Consider the following 24,718-nt stretch of genomic DNA (forward strand, 5'->3'; position numbering starts at 1 on the left):
CATTTCTAAAGCGTTACTAGGGTTACGCAGCGCTGTACAATATAACATAGAAGGACAGTCCCTGCTCTGAGAGCTTACAATCTAATGATTGTAACTCCGCCCTTTCTGCCTCGCCTCACCCTATGCTTGGAATAAACTCCCTGAGCCCATACGCCAAGCCCCCTCCCTACCCATCTTCAAATCCTTGCTCAAAGCCCACCTCTTCAATGTCACTTTCGGTACCTAACCATTGTACTTCTATCCAGGAAATCTAGACTGCCTCAATCTTGATTGACTGCACTTTTTGCCCTTTAGATTGTAAGCTCCTTTGAGCAGGGACTGTCCTTCTTTGTTAATTGTACAGCGCTGCGCAACCCTGGTAGCGCTTTAGAAATATTAAATAGTAGTAGAAATGTTAAATAGTAATAGTAGTGCAAATGTCTCCTTGCTGCTGAAGTGGAAGGGGCAGCAGGAACTGATGATCCTGCATTGTTAAAGTTTTAGTGGGGGAATTATTGGTGTTAAGACTTAAAATAATGAGGAAAGAGGATAATTTTTGCACAGTCTGACCAGTTAAGCATATGCTTGCATATGTTTATTACCGGTGGCTGGGCTACTCTCTCGTTTATCCGTTTTGCTTTTTTGGATTGGGTAATGTGGGGTGACCTTGCTAAGCCACACGTGTTGGTAAGGTGAATTTATATCTGCATGTGACTTTTTAAAAAAAATGTATTGGTCTATTTTACTTGATCTTTTTTCAGAAGACTGCTTTGAGTGTTCAGTGGAGATTAGTTGCCTGACTAATGGAAGCAGTTTGCAAGGCCCTTTCCCCATCTCCTCCGTGATGGCAATGGTGATGTATTCATTTCTGCTTTGGGTTAGCTGGTTGGAACCAAATGGCTGCTGTTCTCCAGAAACCAACTAGGTTGTTGCCTGCAGGTTGGTGGTGGCTGGGTTTGGTCCACAAATGTCAAGGGAGCACAGGAGTTAAGAGTTTGACACCACTTCATTAATTTTGGTGGCTGTTTAGATCAGTGGTTCTTAAACTCTGTTGTGGAGGCATGCATAATTATTCAGGTTTCCAGTTTAGCAACCAAAATGTGCCCCCCCCCCCCCAGCTTGGTCTCTGGCCCCCTCCCACTTCGAGGTCTCGCTAAGCCCCTGTTCCATAGGTCAGTTGGTTTGTAGGGACAGGATTAGAAGTGTATCTTATTTCAGTATGTGGTACAAGTCTTAAGTAGATATCGAGTTGGCAAGGGTAGTTTCATATCCCCTGTTAAAAGTTCATGTGTATATTAGTGTATTATCTATGCATGTACCTGCAAACTCTGCCTCTATACATGTCATCTTAAAGTATGTGCCGTCATATCAATGTACTTTTACGCAGGTTGGAGTTTTGTAACCTGCCATTTATTGGGTGAATGAGGAGGTTCTTGTGTTTAGTGGAATTGGCCTTGCTTCGAACTTGAAATGCTTAGAAGCTGACTGGTAGCTACTTGTTGGAGGGAAGAAATAATGGGATGTTTGTGTGCGTAACCATGATTAAAACAGATCCTACCAAAAGAATTTTGCACTTAGATCAGACAATGATTTTTTTTTTCCTTTTCATCTTCACAGTTCAGGATTCAGTTGTGCACAAGTCCTGTCCATCTTTTTGCCAGTGGATCTCCAGTGCTTCCCAAATCTATTTGAAAAGGAATTCTACATTTTTGGAAACTACTGAAAGCTCATTTGTTAACCTTGGCCTTCCTTTCAGTGCATTTGTGCTGTTTTGTGACTCTGGTTAAGGATGATGATTTGAATTATGTTAGGGTAATTGTTTGTTTTTATCGTGGGTCAAGGTGGGTTGTTTTTTACTTCTGTGTAATATTGTATTGGCTAGCTCTGCTAGCTTGTTAGGTTGGTTGTATATTGCCTGGGGCTTTAAAGTTAGGCAATTTAATAAGTTTAAATAAATAAGTGCTTAATATCTGCAAAATTCTTTCCTGTTTTGTTTTTATAACAATTTTCACTGAGTTCAGTTTGACACAGCCCCTTGCGCAGGATCGAAGGTTTTGAAACCTAAGTGAAATCTTTCTTCTGCTGCTGTTTGGGTGTTTCCTCCCATCCTGTCCCAACTCCTTTGTCATAGCTGTCAAAACAGCCACATGTTCAGCCAATGAAAACAGTTAAGATTAATATTTAAAATAACGCTAAAAACAAAACGTCCTTCTGACTTTTTAGCACTAAGGAGTTTAAAATTAGGAGAGAATTTTGGTGACAAGGAGGTTGATAAGGTAATTTAACCAGCCAGAAATTGCTCCTGGCCAGTTAAATCACCTGTTCAGGGTTAACCGGTTAGCATTACATTATATTAAGTGACATTTCTGTCCCACATTAGCTGTGAAGTTCAATGTGACTTACAATTAATTAAATAAAACCGTTAATACAGTTACTGAAAATAACCATTTAGTGCCAAACTCAAAACCAGCTATTTTGGGGCCATTCCAGAGTCAGCACTTGGACTGTTAAGTGTTGATATTTAGAACTTAACTAGCTAAGTTAATCGCATAAATAAGACTGACTTTTATGTGGTCCTATCTTTGGGGCCCTTTTACTAAAGGGTTACTGTTGGTAAATGTATTGGATTCCATTCTTCCACCATCGGGCAAAGGCTACCGAGGTGGACCCCTCTGGAAAGTCCAGGTTGTGAAGCAACGGCAGGAAGGGAGTCGCTTTCCAGTCGAAGTTGTGCCTCTTGCAGAGCCACTTCCAGGCCGCCCTAGCTGCTGTTATTAATGGGTTTTTCCCCAGTCTCTCTTCTAGTCTCTGTCCCCGTGCGTGTAGCCCCCATCCCAGGTGTGCAGTGGGAGCTAGACCCATCTCTGTCAGTTCCTCCTGATTATGTAAATATTCTATTCTAAGACATTTCACCTATGGTTTTACCCCTTTAATAGGCAATTAATGGTCTCTCTCGCAATACAGGATGTAGTAGGGTATGCACAAAAAGTCGCACATATGAGTTTGTTGTTGGGCAGACTGGATGGACCGTGCAGGTCTTTTTCTGCTGTCATCTACTATGTTACTATGTACCAATTCGGAAGGAGCCCGGTGGTAGTTCCCATCCCCAGCGAGCACCATTTCCGGCGCTTCAAAAATAATTTCTACTTTGGTAGTGCCGCCGGTTCTTACCCGGTGGTAATCGGTGCTGCCTGGTTACTGCCAGGTTAGAGTGGGAGCCCTTACCACCACCTCAGTGGGTGACGGTAAGTGCTTCCCCCATGAAATGGCAATGTGGCAAGTGGTTCACTTACCGCACGACCATTATTTTTTCAGGAAAAAAAGGCAGCTTTATCCACTGCAGAAAAAAAGTGACCTCAATGTGCATCAAAAGTACGTGCTAATGCTAGTGCTGGCCCTTTTTTACCACATAGTAGCAACAAAAAGAAGGCTACTGTGGCTCTAACTCAGATAATCAAACAACAACAAGAGAAGAGTCCAGTATAAATGCTTAATCAAATTATCAACATGATGTATTTAAAATTCCAATCTTACTTTATTTTCAAACATGCTCTTCTTTTTATGTAACAAACAATTGTTGAGCACTTAGCTATGGCTCGAAGGTGGCCAAACCCGTTTCACTATACATGCTTCATCAGGAACCGTGCATCAACTTTCTTATAGCCTCTAACAAGAAGGGATCACATATTCTTGTGATCACACTGCATCTTATCAAGTCTTAATTCTTCCATACAGCGTTCTTAGCTGTTGAACACTAATCTGTTCAACAGCTAAGAACGCTGTATGAAAATAAAGGAAGACTGGAATTTTAAATACATCGTGTTGATTATTTGATTAAGCATTTATACTGGACTCCTCTTTTACCACAGCCAGTTGTGATTTTTGCAGGCTCTGGGTTACTGCATAAAGGGGTCCTTTTACTAAACTATGTGTTAGCTGACTCCGTTAACCTGGAAATTTGGTGCTGGTGCCCAGACACGGCTCGGCATTGATTTTTTTTCCCAGGTTTAGTGCCTATAGTGGTCGGCAAAATGCTGATCATCGCCACCTCAATATTGACCCCAAGGTGTTTTTGGAGAGAAATTTTGTCCCACGGATAGATTACAGGGTTTTCCCTTTGGGTTTTGCTGATATGGAACTGAGCAGTACCTTCTTTTTTGACATTCGAGAGGACAATATCACATACCCGCACCTGGCAAGTAATAGCAGGAGCCTCGTAATTGCTAAAAACATTAGCCTGATTTTATTTTTTAAATAAAATTATCCCCCTGCCTTCATCTTAAACTTGGGGAGCTGCCATGGGTTTCTCTGCATGTCTGATTGGAGCATGCTGCTTATATCTGTGATGTTATCTCTGACACATGAGCACATGACATGTCTGCCACATGACACTTGCTTGTCGTATGTAATATAATTTGTGTGTTTGTGGAGGGGTAAATTAATTTCAAGGGTATTAAATGCTTGCTGAACAGACTCGCAGAACTTAATGTTGTGCATAGTGGGTGGAGAGTTTCCTGCAGACTACAACTGCAGTCTGAAACCATCTCCCTTAGTTCATGGAGGCAGGAACTCATATTTTTCCTGCTGTACATGTATGATCTCTGTTTATTATGTATTTTATTATTTAATCTGATTTTAGCATCTGTTTCTCATCCCTCAGCGTGTTATGTGTCATTTAAAAATTTATAGTAATAAACCTGTCGGGCATCTGGCAATAAAAAGTTTTGTGTATATGGGTAAAAGATGTCATTGCATCCTATTAAAGTGCTTTTGAAGTAAAAAAAAAAAAAAATTAAAGGGGAGAAAATGTTAAGGAGGTTAACTGGTTACATAGGAAGGAATCTTCATCCTGAAGAAAAAGGACATATTACTGTTAATTTTAACTGTGAAAAGCCATTTTGTTAACAGTTGTTTCTCCGAGGACAAGCAGGCTGCTTGTTCTCACTGATGGGTGACGTCCACGGCAGCCCCTCCAATCGGAACACTTCCTAGCAAAGTCCTTTGCTGGTCCTCGCGCATGCGCGTCCGTCTTCCCGCCCGGACCGGCTCGTGCCGGCCAGTCTTCTTTTGTCCGCGCTCGGTACGGTCGTGTTTCGCCGTTCGCGCCCCAAGGTTGACCTCGCGCGTCGTTTATCGACTTCGTTCTTCAAAAAAAAAAAAAAACAAAGGTGTCGGAAGGAGACCTTTATGGTCTTCTCCCTTCCCATACTTCCAGTTTTTGCCCCGGTAAGTTTTCTTTCGTAGTCGGGGTAGGCCCTATTTAGGCCTCTGTCGAAGTTTTTCTTCCCCCTAATTTTTGCGGTGCCTTTTTCGCCATTTCGAGTTTTGATCTCGCCGGCGCGATTTTTCCGCCCATGACATCGAAGTCTTCCAGCGGCTTCAAGAAGTGCACCCAGTGCGCCCGGGTAATCTCGCTCACTGACAGGCACGCATCGTGTCTTCAGTGTCTGGAGGCTGGGCACCGCCCGCAGGCCTGTAGTCTGTGTTCCCTTTTACAAAAGCGGACTCAGGTAGCGAGATTAGCCCAGTGGAACGTTTTGTTCTCGGGCTCTTCGTCGGCATCGGCACAGGGAGTATCGACTGCATCGACGTCGTCGGCGCCTGGACCTTCATCTTCGTCCCCGAGTGCATCGAGTGCATCGAGGCATCGGCCCTCTGCATCGGGGCGTCATCGGAAGGCTGCGTCGGCGTCGGTGGTATCGAGACCTCCTCGTCTGCTGATGTCGTCAGACGGTGGTGCTTCGTCTGGAGTGCAGGTGAGGGCTGTCCATTCCCCTGCTGGTGGCGGTGAGCCTTCGGGTGGGTCTCACCCCACCCTGAGGGCTCCTGCGGTACAGCCCCCCCGAGACCGACCTCCTTCGGCCTCTGCCCCCGAGGAAGAGACGGCTGGATTCTACGTCGTCCTCGTCGGTGCCGGGAAGCTCCGGTGACATGCTTCGTTCCAAGAAGTCGAAGAAGCATCGTCACCGGTCTCCTTCCCGTGTCGGCACCGAGAGCCCTGTGTCGCCGAGGGAGTCGGCACCCAGTAGGCATCGGCACCGAGAGGACCGCTCGCCCTCTGTTCAAGAGGTGTCGATGCGCTCCCCTTTGGACAGCCCGGAACAGCCTCCACGCCCGGAACAGACTCTGACATCGACGCCTGCATCGACTTCCATGCCTTTTTCTGCAGCCGCTCTGAACGAGAGCCTCCGGGCCATTCTCCCAGAGATCCTGGGAGAGCTGTTGCGCCCTACCCCTCTGGTACCGGGGGTGCTTGCGCCACCGGTACTGTTGAGTGAGGCGCCGGCTGGCCCATTGCCCGGGGTGAGGTCTCCGACTGCGGTCGCCTCCCAGGAAGGCTCCCCGACTACGTCGGCGGAGGGAGCTTCGCCGGTGCGGACGAGGGAGTCTACCTCTCGACGCTTCCACCGTGGCCTTGGTTCCACGGAGTCGAGCCGGGCACGGTTGCAGACACAGGTCCGTGAACTTGTGTCTGACACCGAGGGTGAGGCCTCGTGGGAAGAAGAGGAAGACATCAGATATTTCTCTGACGAGGAGTCTGAGGGTCTTCCTTCTGATCCCACTCCCTCTCCTGAAAGGCAGCTTTCTCCTCCCGAGAGTCTGTCTTTCGCTTCCTTTGTCCGGGAGATGTCTACGGCCATCCCCTTCCCGGTGGTTGTGGAGGACGAGCCCAGGGCTGAAATGTTTGTGCTCCTGGACTATCCTTCTCCACCTAAGGAAGCGTCCACAGTACCCATGCATCATGTCCTCAAAAAGACATTGCTGGCGAACTGGACCAAGCCATTAAGTAATCCCCACATCCCCAAGAAGATTGAGTCCCAGTACCGAATCCATGGGGACCCAGAGCTGATGCGCACTCAGTTGCCTCATGACTCTGGAGTTGTGGATTTGGCCCTAAAGAAGGCCAAGAGTTCTAGGGAACATGCTTCGGCGCCCCCGGGCAAGGACTCTAGAACCTTGGACTCCTTTGGGAGGAAGGCCTACCATTCCTCTATGCTCGTGGCCAAAATTCAGTCGTACCAGCTCTACACGAGCATACACATGCGGAACAATGTGAGGCAGTTGACGGGCTTGATGGACAAGCTCCCCCGTGAGCAAGCCAAGCCATTTCAGGAGGTGGTCAGGCAGCTGAAGGCGTGCAGAAAATTCCTGGCCAGAGAGGTGTATGACACCTTTGATGTTGCGTCCAGGGCCGCTGCTCAAGGTGTGGTGATGCGCAGACTCTCATGGCTGCGTGCCTCCGACCTGGAGAATAGAATCCAGCAGCGGATTGCGGACTCGCCTTGCCTTGCAGACAATATTTTTGGAGAAAAAGTCGAACAAGTGGTAGAGCAACTCCACCAGCGGGACACCGCATTCGACAAGTTCTCCCGCCGGCAGCCTTCAGCCTCTACCTCTACAGGTAGAAGATTTTTTGGGAGAAGGAAGACTATTCCCTACTCTTTTGGTAAGCGTAGGTACAATCCTCCTTCTCGACAGCCTGCGGCCCAGGCTAAGCCCCAGCGCGCTCGCTCTCGTCAGCAGCGTGCGCCTCAGCAAGGCCCCTGGGCTCCCCAGCAAAAGCAAGGGACGAGCTTTTGACTGGCTCCAGCAGAGCATAGCCGACATCCAAGTGTCAGTGCCGGGCGACCTGCCAGTCGGAGGGAGGTTGAAAGCTTTTCACCAAAGGTGGCTTCTCATAACCTCCGATCAGTGGGTTCTTCAAATAGTCCGGCAAGGATACACCCTCAATTTGGCCTCAAAACCTCCAAATTGTCCACCGGGAGCTCAGTCTTACAGCTTCCAGCACAAGCAGGTACTTGCAGGGGAACTCTCCGCCCTTCTCAGCGCCAATGCGGTCGAGCCCGTGCCATCCGGGCAGGAAGGGCTGGGATTCTATTCCAGGTACTTCCTTGTGGAAAAGAAAACAGGGGGGATGCGTCCCATCCTAGACCTAAGGGCCCTGAACAAATATCTGGTCAAAGAAAAGTTCAGGATGCTTTCCCTGGGCACCCTTCTCCCCATGATTCAGGAAAACGATTGGCTATGCTCTCTGGACTTGAAGGACGCCTACACGCACATCCTGATACTGCCAGCTCACAGACAGTATCTGCGATTTCAGCTGGGCACACGTCACTTCCAGTACTGAGTGCTACCCTTTGGGCTCGCCTCTGCGCCCAGGGTGTTCACAAAGTGCTTGGCTGTAGTAGCAGCAGCACTTCGCAGGCTGGGGGTGCACGTGTTCCCATATCTCGACGATTGGCTGGTGAAGAACACATCCGAGGCAGGAGCCCCTGCGGTCCATGCAGATGACTATTCGCCTCCTGGAGTTACTGGGGTTTGTGATAAATTATCCAAAGTCCCATCTTCTCCCAGTGCAGAAACTCGAATTCATAGGAGCTCTGCTGGATTCTCGGACGGCTCGCGCCTATCTACCAGAGACGAGAGCCAACAACTCGTTGTCCCTCGTCTCGCGGGTGCGAGCGTCACAGCAGACCACAGCTCGGCAGATGTTGAGATTGCTAGGCCACATGGCCTCCACAGTTCATGTGACTCCCATGGCCCGCCTTCACATGAGATCTGCCCAATGGACCCTAGCTTCCCGGTGGTTTCAGGCTGCTGGGGATCTAGAAGACGTGATCCACCTGTCCACAAGTTTTCTCGAATCCCTGTATTGGTGGACGATTTGGTCCAATTTAACTCTGGGACGTCCTTTCCAAATTCCTCAGCCACAAAAAGTGCTGACCACGGTTGCGTCTCTCCTGGGATGGGGAGCTCATGTCGATGGGCTTCACACCCAAGGAAGCTGGTCCCTCCAGGAACGCGATCTACAGATCAATCTTCTGGAGTTACGAGCGATCTGGAACGCTCTGAAGGCTTTCAGAGATCGGCTGTCCCACCAAATTATCCAAATTCAGACAGACAACCAGGTTGCCATGTATTACGTCAACAAGCAGGGGGGCACCGGATCTCGCCCCCTGTGTCAGGAAGCCGTCAGCATGTGGCTCTGGGTTCGCCGTCACGGCATGGTGCTCCAAGCCACATATCTGGCAGGCGTAAACAACAGTCTGGCCGACAGGTTGAGCAGGATTATGCAACCTCACGAGTGGTCGCTCAATTCCCGTGTGGTGTGACAGATCTTCCAGGTGTGGGGCACCCCCTTGGTAGATCTCTTCGCTTCCCGAGCCAACCACAAAGTCCCTCAGTTCTGTTCCAGGCTTCAGGCCCACGGCAGACTGGCATCGGATGCCTTCCTCCTGGACTGGGGGGAGGGTCTGCTGTATGCTTATCCTCCCATACCTCTGGTGGGGAAGACTTTGTTGAAACTCAAGCAAGACCGAGGCACCATGATTCTGATTGCTCCTTTTTGGCCGCGTCAGATCTGGTTCCCTCTTCTTCTGGAGTTGTCCTCCGAGGAACCGTGGAGATTGGAGTGTTTTCCGACCCTCATCACACAGGACGAAGGGGCGCTTCTGCATCCCAACCTCCGGTCCCTGGCTCTCACGGCCTGGATGTTGAGAGCGTAGACTTTGCCTCTTTGGGTCTGTCAGAGGGTGTCTCCCTTATCTTGCTTGCTTCCAGGAAAGATTCCACTAAGAGGAGTTACTTCTTTCTATGGAGGAGGTTTGCCGTCTGGTGTGACAGCAAGGCCCTAGATCCTCGCTCTTGTCCTATACAGACCCTGCTTGACTACCTTCTGCACTTGTCTGAGTCTGGTCTCAAAACCAACTCTGTAAGGGTTCACCTTAGTGCAATCAGTGCATACCATTACCGTGTGGAAGGTAAGCCGATCTCAGGACAGCCTTTAGTTGTTCGCTTCATGAGAGGTTTGCTTTTGTCAAAGCCCCCTGTCAAGCCTCCTACAGTGTCATAGGATCTCAATGTCGTTCTCACCCAGCTGATGAAACCTCCTTTTGAGCCACTGAATTCCTGCCATCTGAAGTACTTGACCTGGAAGGTCATTTTCTTGGTGGCAGTTACTTCAGCTCGTAGAGTCAGTGAGCTTCAGGCCCTGGTAGCCCAGGCCCCTTACACCAAATTTCATCATAACAGAGTAGTCCTCCGCACTCACCCTAAGTTCTTGCCAAAGGTTGTGTCGGAGTTCCATCTGAACCAGTCAATTGTCTTGCCAACATTCTTTCCCTGTCCTCATTCCTGCCCTGCTGAACGTCAGCTGCACACATTGGACTGCAAGAGAGCATTGGCCTTCTACCTGGAGCGGACACAGCCCAACAGACAGTCCGCCCAATTGTTTGTTTCTTTTGATTCCAACAGAAGGGGAGTGGCTGTGGGAAAACGCACCATATCCAATTGGCTAGCAGATTGCATTTCCTTCACTTACGCCCAGGCTGGGCTGGCTCTTGAGGGTCATGTCACGGCTCATAATGTTAGAGCCATGGCAGCGTCGGTAGCCCACTTGAAGTCAGCCACTATTGAAGAGATTTGCAAAGCTGCGACGTGGTCATCTGTCCACACATTCACATTTCATTACTGCCTGCAGCAGGATACCCGACGCGACAGTCGGTTCGGGCAGTCAGTGCTTCAGAATCTGTTCGGGGTTTAGAATCCAACTCCACCCCCCTAGGCCCATGTTTGTTCTGTTCCAGGCTGCACTCTCAGTTAGTTGGTAAATTTTTTAGGTCAATCTCAGTTATGTCCTCGCCATTGCGAGGCCCAATTGACCATGGTTGTTGTTTTGAGTGAGCCTGGGGGCTAGGGATACCCCATCAGTGAGAACAAGCAGCCTGCTTGTCCTCGGAGAAAGCGAATGCTACATACCTGTAGAAGGTATTCTCCGAGGACAGCAGGCTGATTGTTCTCACAAACCCGCCCGCCTCCCCTTTGGATTTGTGTCTTCCCTTCTCTTGTCTTGCTACATATGAGACTGGCCGGCACGAGCCGGTTCGGGCGGGAAGACGGCCGCGCATGCGCGGTGCGCATCGGCGCGCGAGGACTAGCAAAGGACTTTGCTAGGAAGTGTTCCGATTGGAGGGGCTGCCGTGGACGTCACCCATCAGTGAGAACAATCAGCCTGCTGTCCTCGGAGAATACCTTCTACAGGTATGTAGCATTCGCTATAACCTCACTTTTTTTGGGTACGCTGTCTTTGGTACTTAGCAATGAAGGGTGAAATAGAGACAGGATTTTCCAGCCTAGCATGTGAAACCAGTCATAATCTAAGTAACTTCCCATGAGCTTTTCTGAGGAGTGAGGCCCTGCCAGTCTTGAGTGTATGTGTTGACGGCTGCCTCTCCCACTGATTCGTGATCCCCGGTTACAGGGCCTGCTGGTCCCTGGTCTTCCATGTCAAATAATCTATGAAGTATCTGAGCCTCACATTTGCTGTTGCAGGATGTGGAACAAGTTGATTTAAATGATGTCCGGCCTATCCCTGGGAGACCACAAAATTTCTTTAGTTAGATTTTCTCATGACGTTTTTCTAGCAGCATTGTTTTCATCAATGCATGAAATTTTACCTAGCCCTCAGAGGATAATTGGGTACTGGTGCATAACAGTGATGGTAATTTAGAGTTATCAGTAGCATTCAAAAAAAGCTCTCAAGTCCTGCACCCCCCACTCCCTAATCACACTTCTGACTAAAGAATTTGTAGGAGGGGTATGAGACCCTGTGGCTTTAATTCTGATTGCTTAGTTTATAGAGTCTATATCTTTTTGTCTTTAGATTTTATAGAAGGTTAGGTATGTTAGGCACTGGGATGATCTGGGCTAAGCTAGTACTCTCTAAACTCCAGACTTCGCGCCTTCTGTCTCGCTGCACCCTACGCCTGGAATAAACTTCCTGAGCCCCTACGTCTTGCCCCATCCTTGGCCACCTTTAAATCTAGACTGAAAGCCCACCTCTTTAACATTGCTTTTGACTCGTAACCACTCGCCTCCACCTACCCTCCTCTCTTCCTTCCCGTTCACATTAATTGATTTGATTTGCTTACTTTATTTATTTTTTGTCTATTAGATTGTAAGCTCTTTGAGCAGGGACTGTCTTTCTTCTATGTTTGTGCAGCGCTGCGTATGCCTTGTAGCGCTATAGAAATGCTAAATAGTAGTAGTAGTAGTAAAGGGCACTCTGCATGGAATGATCTTTACTAGCTTAGCACGCATTTCACGTCTACTTTGGGCGCAAGCGTTGATGCCTGTTTAAGGCTGGTGTAAATGCTCGTGACCAACTGATTGCAGTTAGGCATGCAAATGCAGATATTCTGTAACATGACGCCTGATTTCTAGGAACACCCATACCTTTCCCATGGTCATGCTCCCTTTGCGCTATGAAATTTAGGTGCACATGTTATAGGGCATAGGGCAGATCAATTCACAACTCCCAATTACTGCCAATAAGTGCTTGTTAAATCCAATATCATCTAGTTAGCTAATTAGTTTACATGTGGGTCTAGGATCTGCACCCAAAATTGTGCATTCAACATTGGGTGACCTATACAAAATTCAGTGGTCTATCTGAATTATTTCATAATAATATGAAAATATATTATCCATCCCTAGCCAATGAATGGCCTTATAGGTCAACTTCAGGTCTGGATTTTGGCACAGACAACCTCTAATTCATCATAAATGGTGGTTTAGAGCTGCCACACAGGGCTGCTTTCTGGATTGTTTTTTGTAGTGGGGCAACTCCTAGGAGGTTTGATTGAGAACAGGAGACGGCATGACATCAAAGTTGAAGCCACTTAGGTTAGTCTGTGTTTCCACTTCCCAGCGTAGCCATCGTTCTGTGTACACTCAAAACAAGTAAACAAATCTATGAGCTCCTGAATCCATGTTGTTCTTTGTTGGTAGCATTTTTATTTAATGTCGCTTATATTTTTAAACATGCCAGCTTGTGTAACATACGAATGCACACAGAGGAAGTATAATAACGGAATAACTTTTCATAGGTAGAGTAGTAATTTGTTATAAACTGTAATCTGTGTCATTTGGAGGGGCTGGTTATAGGGACACCCTAGCACGTGTTATATTCGTGCAGAGATTTTTTTTTTCTCTTGCTAAAAGGCTAGTAAAACAGACATCATGTTATGAGAATCAGGTGCTGAACAACATTTATTTACTTATGGCAGTTATATCCTACATTCTCCGAGGACAAGCAGGCTGCTTGTTCTCACAAATGGGTGACGTCCACGGCAGCCCCTCCGATCGGAGATCTTCCTAGCAACAGAGTTTGCTAGTTCTCGCGCGCGCCCGTCTTCCTGCCCGAAATCGCTCATGTTCGCTAGTCTCCTTTTTTCCGCGGCTCGGGACTGCTGTTTTTTCGGTCGCTCCGTGCCCCCTGGAGATCCCTCGCGATTCGCGGTTTTTTCCTAAAAAATTTCTAACTTTTTCCTTTATCTCTAGTGTTGGCCCGTAAGTTTTCTTTTGTGGTCGATTGCGGCTTTTTTCGCTGCTTGTTCGTTTTTTGGTGAGCTTTTGGTGCCCCTTTTTTCGCCATCGCGGACTTCGATTTTTCCGGCGAGATTTTTCCGCCCATGTCATCGAAGCCTTCCAGCGGCTTCAAACCGTGCACCCAGTGCGGCCGGATAATCTCTCTCACTGATAGGCACGCTTCTTGCCTTCAGTGTCTGGGGGCTGGGCACCGTCCTCAGGCCTGTAATCTCTGTCTTCTTTTGAAGAGGAGAACTCAGGCGGCGAGATTAGCCCAGTGGAACAGTTTGTTCGGGGCTTCATCCGGCGCGTCGACATCCTCAGTCCCGCGGTCCTCGGAATCGGAGCCTTCGGTACCGCGTCCATCGGTACCAGCATCGACATCGAGGCCTTCGGTATCGAGGTCATCGTCGGGTGCAGCTACGAGACCGGGATCATTCCTCCTGAGGATGTCGTCGGAGGGTGCTTCGATGTCTGGAGTGCAGGTGAGGGCTGTCCATTCCCCTGCTGGTGGCGGTGAGCCCATGAGCAGGTCTCCGCCTGTTTCGAGGGCTCCCGCGGTACAGCCCCCCCGGGATCGACCCTCTTCGGACCCGGACCCGCGGAAGCGTTTGGATTCGACGTCTTCCTCTTCGGTACCGATGCCATGCGCATCGGTCACCCTCCTAGCGTGGTACCGAGAGCTCTGGGTCGCCGGTACCACTGGCACCCAAGCGTCGACATCGGGAGGACCGCTCACCCTTCATTCAGGAGGTGTCGATGCGTTCCCCTGTGGACAGCCCGGTACCGCCTCCATCCCCGGAACAGGTTCGCAGCTCGACGCCGGTACCGGCCCCCTCCGCCTTTCTCCACAGCCTCTCTGAACGAGAACCTCAGGGCCGTCCTTCCGGGGATCCTGGAAGAGTTGTTTCGCCCTTCTCCGGTACCGGGGGTGCTTGCGCCGCCGGTGCCGTCGAGTGAGGCGATGGCTGGGCCCTCGTCTGCGGTGAGGGCGCCCGCCCTGTACCGCTTGCGGTGCCGGCCGCCTCCCAGGAGGGCTCCCCGGCGACGTTGATGGAGGGAGCTCCGTCGCCCCCGCCTCGGGAGTCCTCTTCTCGACGCTCCCACCGTGGCCGTGTTTCCACGGAGTCGAGGCGGGCGCAGCTTCGGACCGAAGTCCACCAGCTGGTGTCCGATACTGATGAGGAGGCCTCGTGGGAAGCAGAGGAAGACGTCAGATATTTCTCTGACGAGGAGTCTGACGGTCTTCCTTCTGATCCTACTCCCTCGCCTAAAAGACAGCTTTCTCCTCCGGAGAGCCTCTCTTTCGCGGCCTTTGTCCGGGAAATGTTTACGGCAATTCCCTTTCCCGTGGTCACGGAGGATGAGCCGAGAGCTGAGATGCTGGAGCTCTTGGACTGTCCTTCGCCACCTAAAGAATCGTCCACAATACCCATGCATCATGTCTTCAAAAAGACGTTGCTGGCGAACTGGGCGAAACTTTAACTACGCCCCACATCCCCAAGAAGATCGAATCTCAATATCGGATCCATGGGGACCCGGAGTTGTTGCGGACTCAGTTGCCACACGACTCTGGTGTGGTGGATCTGGCCCTCAAGAAGGCCAAGATCTCTAGAGAGTATGCTTCGGCGCCCCCGGGCAAAGACTCTAGAACCTTGGACTCTTTTAGGCGGAAAGCCTACCATTCTGCAATGCTCATCGCCAAGATTGTCCTACTAGCTCTACACGAGCATACACATGCGGAACAATGTGCGACAGTTGGCGGACTTGGTCGACAAGCTCCCTTCTGAGCAGGCCAAGCCTTTTCAGCAGGTGGTCAGGCAGCTGAAGGCGTGTAGGAAATTCCTGGCCAGGGGGGTCTTTGACTCTTTTGATGTTGCATCCAGGGCCGCTGCACAGGGTGTGGTGATGCGCAGGCTCTCATGGCTGCGTGCCTCCAACCTGGAAAATCGAATCCAGCAGCGGATTGCGGATGCCCCTTGCCGGGGGGACAATGTTTTTGGGGACAAGGTCGAACAGGTGGTTGAACAGCTCCACCAGCGGGATACCACTTTCGACAAGTTCTCCCACCGGCCGCCTTCAGCCTCTACCTCTTCAGGTAGACGTTTTTATGGGGGAAGGAGGACGGTTCCCTATTCTTCCGGCAAGCGTAGGTACAATCCTCCTTCCCGCCAGCCTGCTGCTCAGGCTAAACCCCAGCGCGCTCGCTCTCGTCAGCAGCGCGCGCCTCAGGCCCCTGCGGCTCCCCAGCAAAAGTCAGGGGCGGGCTTTTGACTGGCTCCTGCAGTGCATAGCCGACGTTCCAGTGCCTGTGCCGGACAGCCTACCGGTCGGGGGGAGGTTAACATTTTTTCACCAAAGGTGGCCTCTTGTAACCTCCGATCAGTGGGTTCTCAAAATAGTCCGGCTAGGGTACTCTCTGAATTTGACCTCCGTGCCTCCAAATTGCCCACCGGGAGCTCAATCCCTCAGCTTCCAGCACAGGCAGGTACTTGCAGAGGAACTCTCCGCCCTTCTCAGCGCCAATGCGGTCGAGCCCGTGCCACTGGGGCAAGAAGGGCTGGGATTCTTTTTTTTTTTGAAAATATCTTTATTGTGTCTTTGGTGTACAGTATTGTCAGGGAAAAAGTACAGACATGAAGTACATAAACATGTCCCTATAGGGGGACTTCCTCTGATACAGCAACAAACATGTTGATAACCAGTACACAGGTATATCACAAGAAAGGCTACATGACTATGTCTTGTAATTTTGTAGAACACCTTAGACTTTTTTGTGGTTAAACTTCCCATCCCTCCCATCCCCCCTCCCCCCCCCCCCCCCCCCTGTTGCCCACTGCTATTAACCCGACACTTCCAAATCTCCTTGATTTCTGCTTGGAGATGTCTTTCACTCTCTTTTCCGTGTATTAGCTTAGAATCAATCAATTAGCCCTCAATTGCTCTCTGCTGAGGGATCTATTAGCAAGGTTTCAGCCTCTGGGATTCTACCCCAAATCAGTCGATATTGCTGCAAACCTGTAGATGCCTGGGGTTGTATTGTCTTCAGTACCCAGCTAGCCATTTCTCTCATAAGACCCGTCCACACATTGAGCTGGGGAGGGACATTGTCTATCCAAGACATCAGGATACACTTTTTCACTAGTATGGTGGCCACTATAATGAACTTACATTGGGCCTCATTCAGCCCTTGCTCTCTCAGATTTATCGAGCTACCCATGTATACAACTGAGTAGGACCAGTCAAATTCCGCTTGTACCAGACGTTCTATATGAGTAAGAGCGCCCTGCCAGAGCTTATCCAGTTTGGGGCATTCCATAAAAGAGTGCAGCAGAGTCCCCACATGCGCCCTGCATCTCACACATTGATCATCTGTCCACAGCCCTAATGCTTTCCCTTTTGCCCTGGAGATGTGAACCCTGTGCAAAATGCGAAATTGTATCTCCTGCAAAGCAGCGTTGGGTGTAACTTTGCAAAGCTCTCCAAAGGCCGTCCCTAATTCTTCCTCGGTTACTGTGCCCCCAATTTCTTTACTCCACGTATGTGCTAGTTGTGTCAGGTATGTAGTCTTTCTATTGTCCCTGATAATCTTATGCCACATAGACAACTTGTTTAAAATAGGTGGCACTTGCATAAGCACTAAATCCAGTTTACTAAAGGTTACCGGGCCCCCGTTTTTACGTTCTATTGACAGTACATAGTCCCTGGCTTGCAAAAAAGCATAAAACTGGGTATTAGGGAAGTTCCATGCACGCTTGAGCTGCTCGAAAGACGGGAAATTCTGTTCTCCCACCTGACGGAATTCCCCAATGTATCTACACCCCCTTGCTTTCCAAGATTGAAATACCGTGTTTCCAAGACCTGCTGGGAAGTCTGGGTTCCCCGTCAACGTGACAAAAGGACTCACTCCTCCCCTAGTGCCACCAAGCTCTTTCCACCATTTCCAGGCCCTCCGCAGTGCAAGCAAGTATGGGCTGATTTTTACCTTGCCAAGACCACTAGTCTGAGCCTTGTCTATAAGTACGAATGGGTTTAGAGGAGCACACCAACTCTCCCAAAAATCATCCGGGGAGAAAGTCGATCCCCCGGAGTATAACTCATGTATCCAGCGCATCAGTGCTGCCACGTTGTATGCTCTAAGGTCGGGGAGCCGGAGGCCTCCCTGTGTTTTATCTAGCACCAATTTAGCAAATGAGATTCTGGGTCTTTTCGCGTGCCAAATGAATGAAGTAATTATGCTGCGATATTGGCTCTCTTCCTTTTTACAGATCCATAATGGCACCATCTGTAAGGGATACAATATTTTCGGTAGCAGGACCATTTTTACTAGAGCCACTCGCCCCATAAAACTGACTGGGAGGTCTTTCCATTTGTTGCATAACTTTTTAATGGCTTCCAGTCTTTCCACTACATTTTTTTTGTACACCCAGTCTACCCTTGCACTTAAATACACTCCCAGATATTTGATCCCTTCACTGGCCCATCCCAACGGAAAATCTGACATCTGGGCACATGCACAGGGGTTACTAATTGGAAGTGCCTCCGACTTCCCAAAGTTGATGCACAAACCCGAAAATTGGCCAAACTTTTTAATAAGGTCCATCACTTGGAAGATGCCTGTGGATGCATCATCCACCAGTAACAACATGTCGTCAGCGAACATATTTATGCGGTATTCCCGACCTCCTACCTGAACCCCTTTCAATGTCGGCTCTTGTCTGATTTTTGCCGCTAATGGCTCGAGGGTGAGGATAAACAGAAGGGGCGACAAGGGGCACCCCTGTCTGGTGCCTCCCCCCAAGCGCACCACAGGAGTCAACATGTCATTTATTATAATTTGAGCAGTGGGATTGCTATATAGTGCCTGAACCCACTTCAGGAACTCGCCTGTAATACCAAATTTGCGGAGTACCCAGAATAGGTATTCCCACACTACTTTGTCGAAAGCCTTTTCGGCATCTAGGCTTGCCATGATCTTGTCCCCTGCTTTTTTCCTGCCCTCCAACAGAATGCGGCTGACCTTCAGTATGTTGGCTGAGGCGAATCTGCCCTTTACAAAGCCCACTTGGTCTTGATGCACTAGATGTGGGACCACTGTGCCCAGACGCGCTGCTAAGACTGCTGCCAAGATCTTAATGTCCTGGTTCAGCAGGGATATAGGGCGGTAAGAACCTACAAGCTCCACATCTTTACCGGGTTTTGGTAATACCGTGATATGTACATGGTTCAGAACAGTACCCATATCACCAGAATCACGTACCTCCTCACACATAGCCACAAATGAAGGGACTAACTCACCCTGCAGAATTTTATAGAACTCTGTTCCCAGGCCATCAGGTCCAGGGGCCTTTGCCAGTTTCAATTGTTTTATGACATTCAGTACCTCCTGCCCCTCAATTGGTCTATTCAGACTAGCCACCTGAGTCTCTGCAAGGGATGGCAGTCTCAGCCCTGCAAAAAAACTCTCACAACTGGCCTCTGAGAAAGAACCCTTTGCATAGAGTGAGGAATAAAATTGAACAAAATCTTGTTGAATCTCTGTCCTCCCCGTTTGAATTTTACCTAGACTATCCTTAATTTTTCCTATGAAACTTTTCCCACTTCTTTGCCGCACCAGGGTTGCTAGCAGTTTCCCCGTTTTATTGCCCCATCTGTGCATGCGGTATTTATATAGACGGATATCATACAATGCTCTGGCATCTAGCGCTGTCTGTAATCTCTTTCTGGCTGCTGCGTATTCCAACCTTTTAACCTCTGAGGGCGCGAGGACAAGCTCTCTCCTTGCTCCCTGCACCTGGGCTATAAGTGCGTGAAGCTCCGCATCCCTTTTCCTATTGAGTGCAGCGGTATACGCCAGAATCTTTCCGTGGATTACCGCCTTTGCTGCTTCCCAAAAGATTCTGCTATTTACTGGCTGCTTTGAGTTGTCTTCTACATATTCTTTCCACACCTGCTTTAGATATTTGCAGAAGGCCTGGTCCTGGTACATTGCCGGGTTCATTCGCCAACGGTTCATCTTTTCCTTTCCACCCCACCTCAGTTGGACCCACACTGGGGCATGATCAGATACGACCGCCTCGCCAATTTCTGCTTTCTCAGTCAATCTCACTAAAGATTGACTTATCAGCACATAGTCAAGGCGTGCATGGACTCCGTGTGGGTGAGAAAAAAAAGTAAACTCTCTCTCTTCTAGGTGTAATAATCTCCAAATATCAATTACTCCCAATTCATTGATAAGGAAGTTCACCCCCCTCCCATCATGGTCTTTGCTGACTATCTTAGCGGGTTTCCTGTCTATCGAGGGGTCACTGGTTATATTAAGGTCTCCCCCCAGTATAAACGGGTAGTTATCGAAGGTGGTGAGCTTTGCAGCCAACAGGGTAAAGAACTTCTGTGAATATATATTAGGTGCATATATACTACATATAGCTACTTTCTGTCCCTGCAAAAGGCCTGCTATGATTACATACCGGCCCTCCGGATCCTGATATAATCTGTGCAGCTCAAATGCCAAGTTCTTTTTTAATAGGATTGTCACACCTCTCTGCCTATTATTGTAAGAGGCGTAGTATACTTCCCCCACCCAATCTCTACGCAATTTGATATGCTCAGCGTTCCCCAAGTGTGTTTCCTGCAATAAGGCGATGTCAGCTTGTTGTTTCCGTAATGTCTGTAAAATTTTAAAGCGCTTGACTGGTGAGTGGACTCCATCCACATTTAGTGATATCACTCTCAAACTAGCCATATAAAAGCAATCTCCATAGCCGAAAGTTTTCAGTAAATATCATGAGGTTCATACCAAGGGGGCCTCCCAGCCAAACCCCCCAGGAAGTTCTAGTACCAGCATACAGTGTGTTAGTTAGCTTCTTCATTTGTGCATTGAGCAACTTCTTCCCCGCTCCCTCCCCCCTTCTCTTCACTCCCTGCCCCCCTCCCGTGGAAGGATACCCCCCCTTGCCTTCCAAGCTCTCCCGCCCATTCAACCCAATCATACTCCCCTCCACACACAACCAGTCCTTCACGTCATTCATCCCCCTAACACTAACTCTCCCCGTTCCCTTGAGCTTACCCTCCCCCCCTACAAGATAATCTCTTATAACCTTCTTTGAGCCTGTCCTGATTCTGCTCCATGGTGCCCTGCTTGTATCATGTGTTACATTGTTAAACGTAATGCCTTTAAACTTAAGTCTCTTTACATAGACCAGTCAGCAGACCACCTACTAAAGGAGCTTATAACATTTGGAACATGTTAACCATAGCATGTAAAACGTAAACATAACTAAACTAGTACAGATAATCAATTGCAAGTTGAGAGGCTCACAATCTTTGCAGGTCATATCTGAGTGTAGAACTCCTCAGGCACTGCCACTTTTCTCATCTCGTGCCCCACAGCTTGGGCAAACTGAGATACAATAAGAACTGTGAGGAGGCTCTCTTTGCTGCCAGACCAGAAAAGGTGTCGGCACATTGCTTGGCGTGATCCTGCTCCTCCCAACTCCACGCGCATCCTTCTCTAGCAGGCAGCGTTTGTTAATCTGATCCAGTAGCCTGCAAGCGTCCAACACATGTCGAGAGCCTCCTTCCCCTTGCTGAACTTGCTGTGGGGCTCTGCCCATTGTCAACTAACATTTGCCATCAGGGCTGCGGCCATATCTGCTTTGTCTCAGAATTTGTAAAATAAGAAAATTGGTAACTGTAAACTGAAAAACATACTTTCAAAACTGCATACGTTCCACATAGTTCTCCAAATCTTTAGGTTCTGTAAAGAACAGTACTTTGTTATCCTGCATGATACGAACTTTAGCGGGGAAAAGCAATGCAAACTTCACTCCTTTCTCATACAGCCTCTTGCAATGCTGTCCCATCTTTCGACGCTGTTCAGTTACTGCGGCAGAGTAATCCTGAAACAGTAAGATTTTATGCCCCTCGTATTCCAGGCCCTCTTTTCCTTTCCGGAATGCTAATAGAAGTTTTTCCTTATCAGCATAATTTAGGATTCTGGCAATAACCGTCCTAGGGCGTGCATTTCCCTCTTTCAGAGCACCGAGTCTGTGTACCCGCTCAACCTTCAATCCATTCTCAGGCTCCTTTAATCCCAGCTTTTCCGGTAGCCATGACTCCATGAAATGCCATAAATCTTTCTCTTTTACTGTTTCTGGAAGTCCCACTACTCTCACATTGTTTCTTCTGCTCCTATTCTCCAGATCGTCTAGTTGCTGCTCCAGTTTCCCGCATTTCTGTTCAAGTGCCACCAACCTCGTGTCTGCTGCCTCTGCCCTGTCCTCCTGTCTGGAGATTCTTTCCTCTGCTTGTTGCAGCCTCGCGCCCTGCCGCTCCACAGCCTCTCTGATTTGTTCCACTGATGTCTGGAACTTGGATAGTTTTTCTTCCAGAATTGCGGTAACTTGTTGAATCAAGTCTTTAAAGGCATCTGCTGGCTGGCTGACCTCCCCCGCGGCCATGTTTATCGTCGCCATTTTGGCGCGCGCTTCCACCTCGCGGGTCTTTTTAGGCCGCTGGGTCTTAGCGGGCATACCCGTCTCTCGTCCTCGTAAGGCTGTTGATTAGGGCGCCGATGCGTTGCCCCGCTCTTCCGCTGTACGCGACTCCGTTTTTTGTAATTTAAAAGAGCTTTGTGCGGTTAAATTTGCAGATTTTCAGGGGCGTCGGGAGCGGAGCTAGATCGCGTGCGTCCGATCAGCCGCGTTGCATCATGGGACCCCCTCAGGGCTGGGATTCTATTCCAGGTACTTCCTTGTGGAAAAGAAAACAGGGGGGCTTGCGTCCCATCCTAGACCTAAGGGCCCTGAACAAATATCTGGTCAAGGAAAAGTTCAGGATGCTTTCCCTGGGCACCTTTCTTCCCATGATTCAACAGGACTATTGGCTATGCTTTCTGGACTTAAAGGATGACTGTACGCACATCCCGATTCTGCCAGCTCACAGGCAGTATCTTCGATTTCGTCTGGGAACACGGCATTTTCAGTACTGTGTGCTACCCTTTGGGCTCGCCTCCGCGCCCAGGGTATTCACCAAATGCCTAGCCGTAGTAGCGGCTTCTCTGCGCAGGCTGGGAGTGCATGTGTTCCCTTACCTCGACGATTGGCTGGTAAAGAACACCTCCGAGGCAGGAGCTCAGCAGTCCATGCAGGTGACTATTCGACTCCTGGAGCTGCTAGGGTTTGTGATACATTATCCAAAGTCCCACCTTCTTCCAGTTCAGAAACTCAAATTCATAGGAGCTCTGCTGGATTCCCAGACGGCCCGTGCCTACCTCCCAGAGACCAGGGCCGACAATCTGCTGACCCTTGTCTCCTCGGTGCGGGCGTCGCAGCAGATCACAGCTCGGCAGATGTTGAGATTGCTCGGCCACATGGCCTCCATGGTTCACGTGACTCCCATGGCCCGCCTTTTTATGAGATCTGCTCAATGGATCCTAGTCTCTCAGTGGTGCCAAGCTGCTGGGAGCCTGGAGGACGTGGTCCATCTGTCCACGAGGTTTCTCCTCTCCCTTCATTGGTGGACAATTCGATCCAATTGGGACGTCCCTTCCAGATTCCTCAGCCGCAAAATGTGCTGACCATGGACGCGTCACTCCTGGGGTGGGGAGCGCATGTCGATGGGCTCCACACCCAGGGGACTTGGTCCGTCCAGGTACAAGGTCTACAGATCAACCTCCTGGAGTTGCGAGCAGTATGGAACGCTCTGAAGCCTTTCAGAGATCGGCTGTCCCATCAAACTATCTAAATTCAGACACACAACCAGGTTGCTATGTATTACATCAACAAGCAGGGGGGCACAGGATCTCGCCCCCTGTGTCAGGAAGCCGTCAGCTTGTGGCACTGGGCACGCCGGTTCGGCATTTGGCTCCAGGCCACGTATCTGGCAGGCGTAAACAACAGTCTGGCCGACAGATTGAGCAGGATCATGCAACCGCACGAGTGGTCGCTCAGTTTCAGAGTGGTTCTCGAGATCTTCCAAGTGTGGGGCACCCCCTTGGTGGACCTCTTTGCCACTCAGACCAATCACAAAGTCCCTCAGTTCTGTTCCAGGCTGCAGGCCCATGGCAGACTAGCGTCGGATGCTTTCCTTCTGTTTTGGGGGGAAGGTCTCCTGTACGCGTATCCTCCCATTCCTTTGATAGGGAGGACTTTGCTGAAACTCAAGCAAGACAGGGGAACCATGATTCTCATTGCTCCTTTTTGGCCTTGTCAGATCTGGTTCCCTCTTCTTCTGGAATTGTCTTCCAAAGAACCGTGGAGATTGGACTGCTTTCCAATCCTCATCACACAGAACGAGGGGGCGCTCCTCCATCCCAACCTTCGGTCTCTGGCCCTCACAGCCTGGATGTTGAGAGCGTAGACTTCGCCTCCATGGGTCTGTCAGAGGGTGTCTCCCGAGTCTTGCTTGCTTCCAGGAAAGATTCTACCAAGAGGAGTTATTTTTTCCTCTGGCGACGGTTTGCTGTGTGGTGTGATGGCAAGGCCTTAGACCTTCGTTCTTGTCCTACACAGACCCTGCTTGAATACCTTCTACATTTATCGGAGTCTGGTCTTAAAACCAACTCTGTAAGGGTTCATCTTAGTGCGATTAGTGCATACCATTACCATGTGGAAGGTAAGTCGATCTCGGGACAGCCTTTAGTTGTTCGCTTCATGAGAGGTTTGCTTTTGTCGAAGCCCCCAGTCAAACCTCCTACAGTGTCATGGGATCTCAATGTCGTTCTCACCCAGCTGATGAAACCTCCTTTTGAGCCACTGAATTCCTGCCATCTGAAGTACTTGACCTGGAAGGTCATTTTCTTGGTGGCAGTTACTTCAGCTCGCAGAGTCAGTGAGCTGCAAGCCTTGGTAGCTCATGCTCCTTATACCAAATTTCATCATAACAGAGTAGTCCACTCACCCTAAGTTCTTGCCGAAGGTGGTGTCGGAGTTCCATCTGAACCAGTCAATTGTCTTGCCAACATTCTTCCCCCGTCCTCATACCCGCCCTGCTGAACGTCAACTGCACTCATTGGACTGCAAAAGAGCATTGGCCTTCTATTTGGAGCGGACAAGCCCACACAGACAGTCCGCCCAACTTTTTGTTTCTTTTGATCCCAACAGGAGGGGAGTGGCTGTGGGGAAACGCACCATTTCAAATTGGCTAGCAGATTGCATTTCCTTCACTTACGCCCAGGCTGTGCTGACTCTTGAGGGTCATGTCACGGCTCATAGTGTTCGAGCCATGACGGCGTCAGTGGCCCACTTGAAGTCAGCCACTATTGAAGAGATTTGCAAGGCTGCCACGTGGTCATCTGTCCACACATTCACATCTCACTACTGCCTTCAGCAGGATTCCCGATGCGACAGTCGGTTCGGGCAGTCGGTGC

The 24,718-nt window shown here is 49.4% G+C and overlaps 1 protein-coding gene across 4 annotated transcripts in view; it reads left to right on the forward strand.

Annotated features, from left to right (window-relative positions):
• Window positions 1–24,718, forward strand: part of MVB12B (multivesicular body subunit 12B) — a 313,178-nt gene that overhangs the window by 41,917 nt on the left and 246,543 nt on the right. The window contains exon 2 of one of the 4 annotated variants that reach the window (XM_030207473.1): window positions 741–832. The exons of the other annotated variants lie outside the window; for them this stretch is intronic. Within the exon in view, the coding sequence (XP_030063333.1) occupies window positions 824–832 (9 nt within the window). The 5' untranslated portion in view covers window positions 741–823. The remainder of the gene's footprint in view (window positions 1–740; window positions 833–24,718) is intronic. 4 annotated transcript variants of the gene reach the window in all.

This window comes from Microcaecilia unicolor, chromosome 6, assembly GCF_901765095.1.
Source record: "Microcaecilia unicolor chromosome 6, aMicUni1.1, whole genome shotgun sequence".
In the NCBI taxonomy this organism is placed as follows: Eukaryota; Metazoa; Chordata; class Amphibia; order Gymnophiona; family Siphonopidae; genus Microcaecilia; species Microcaecilia unicolor.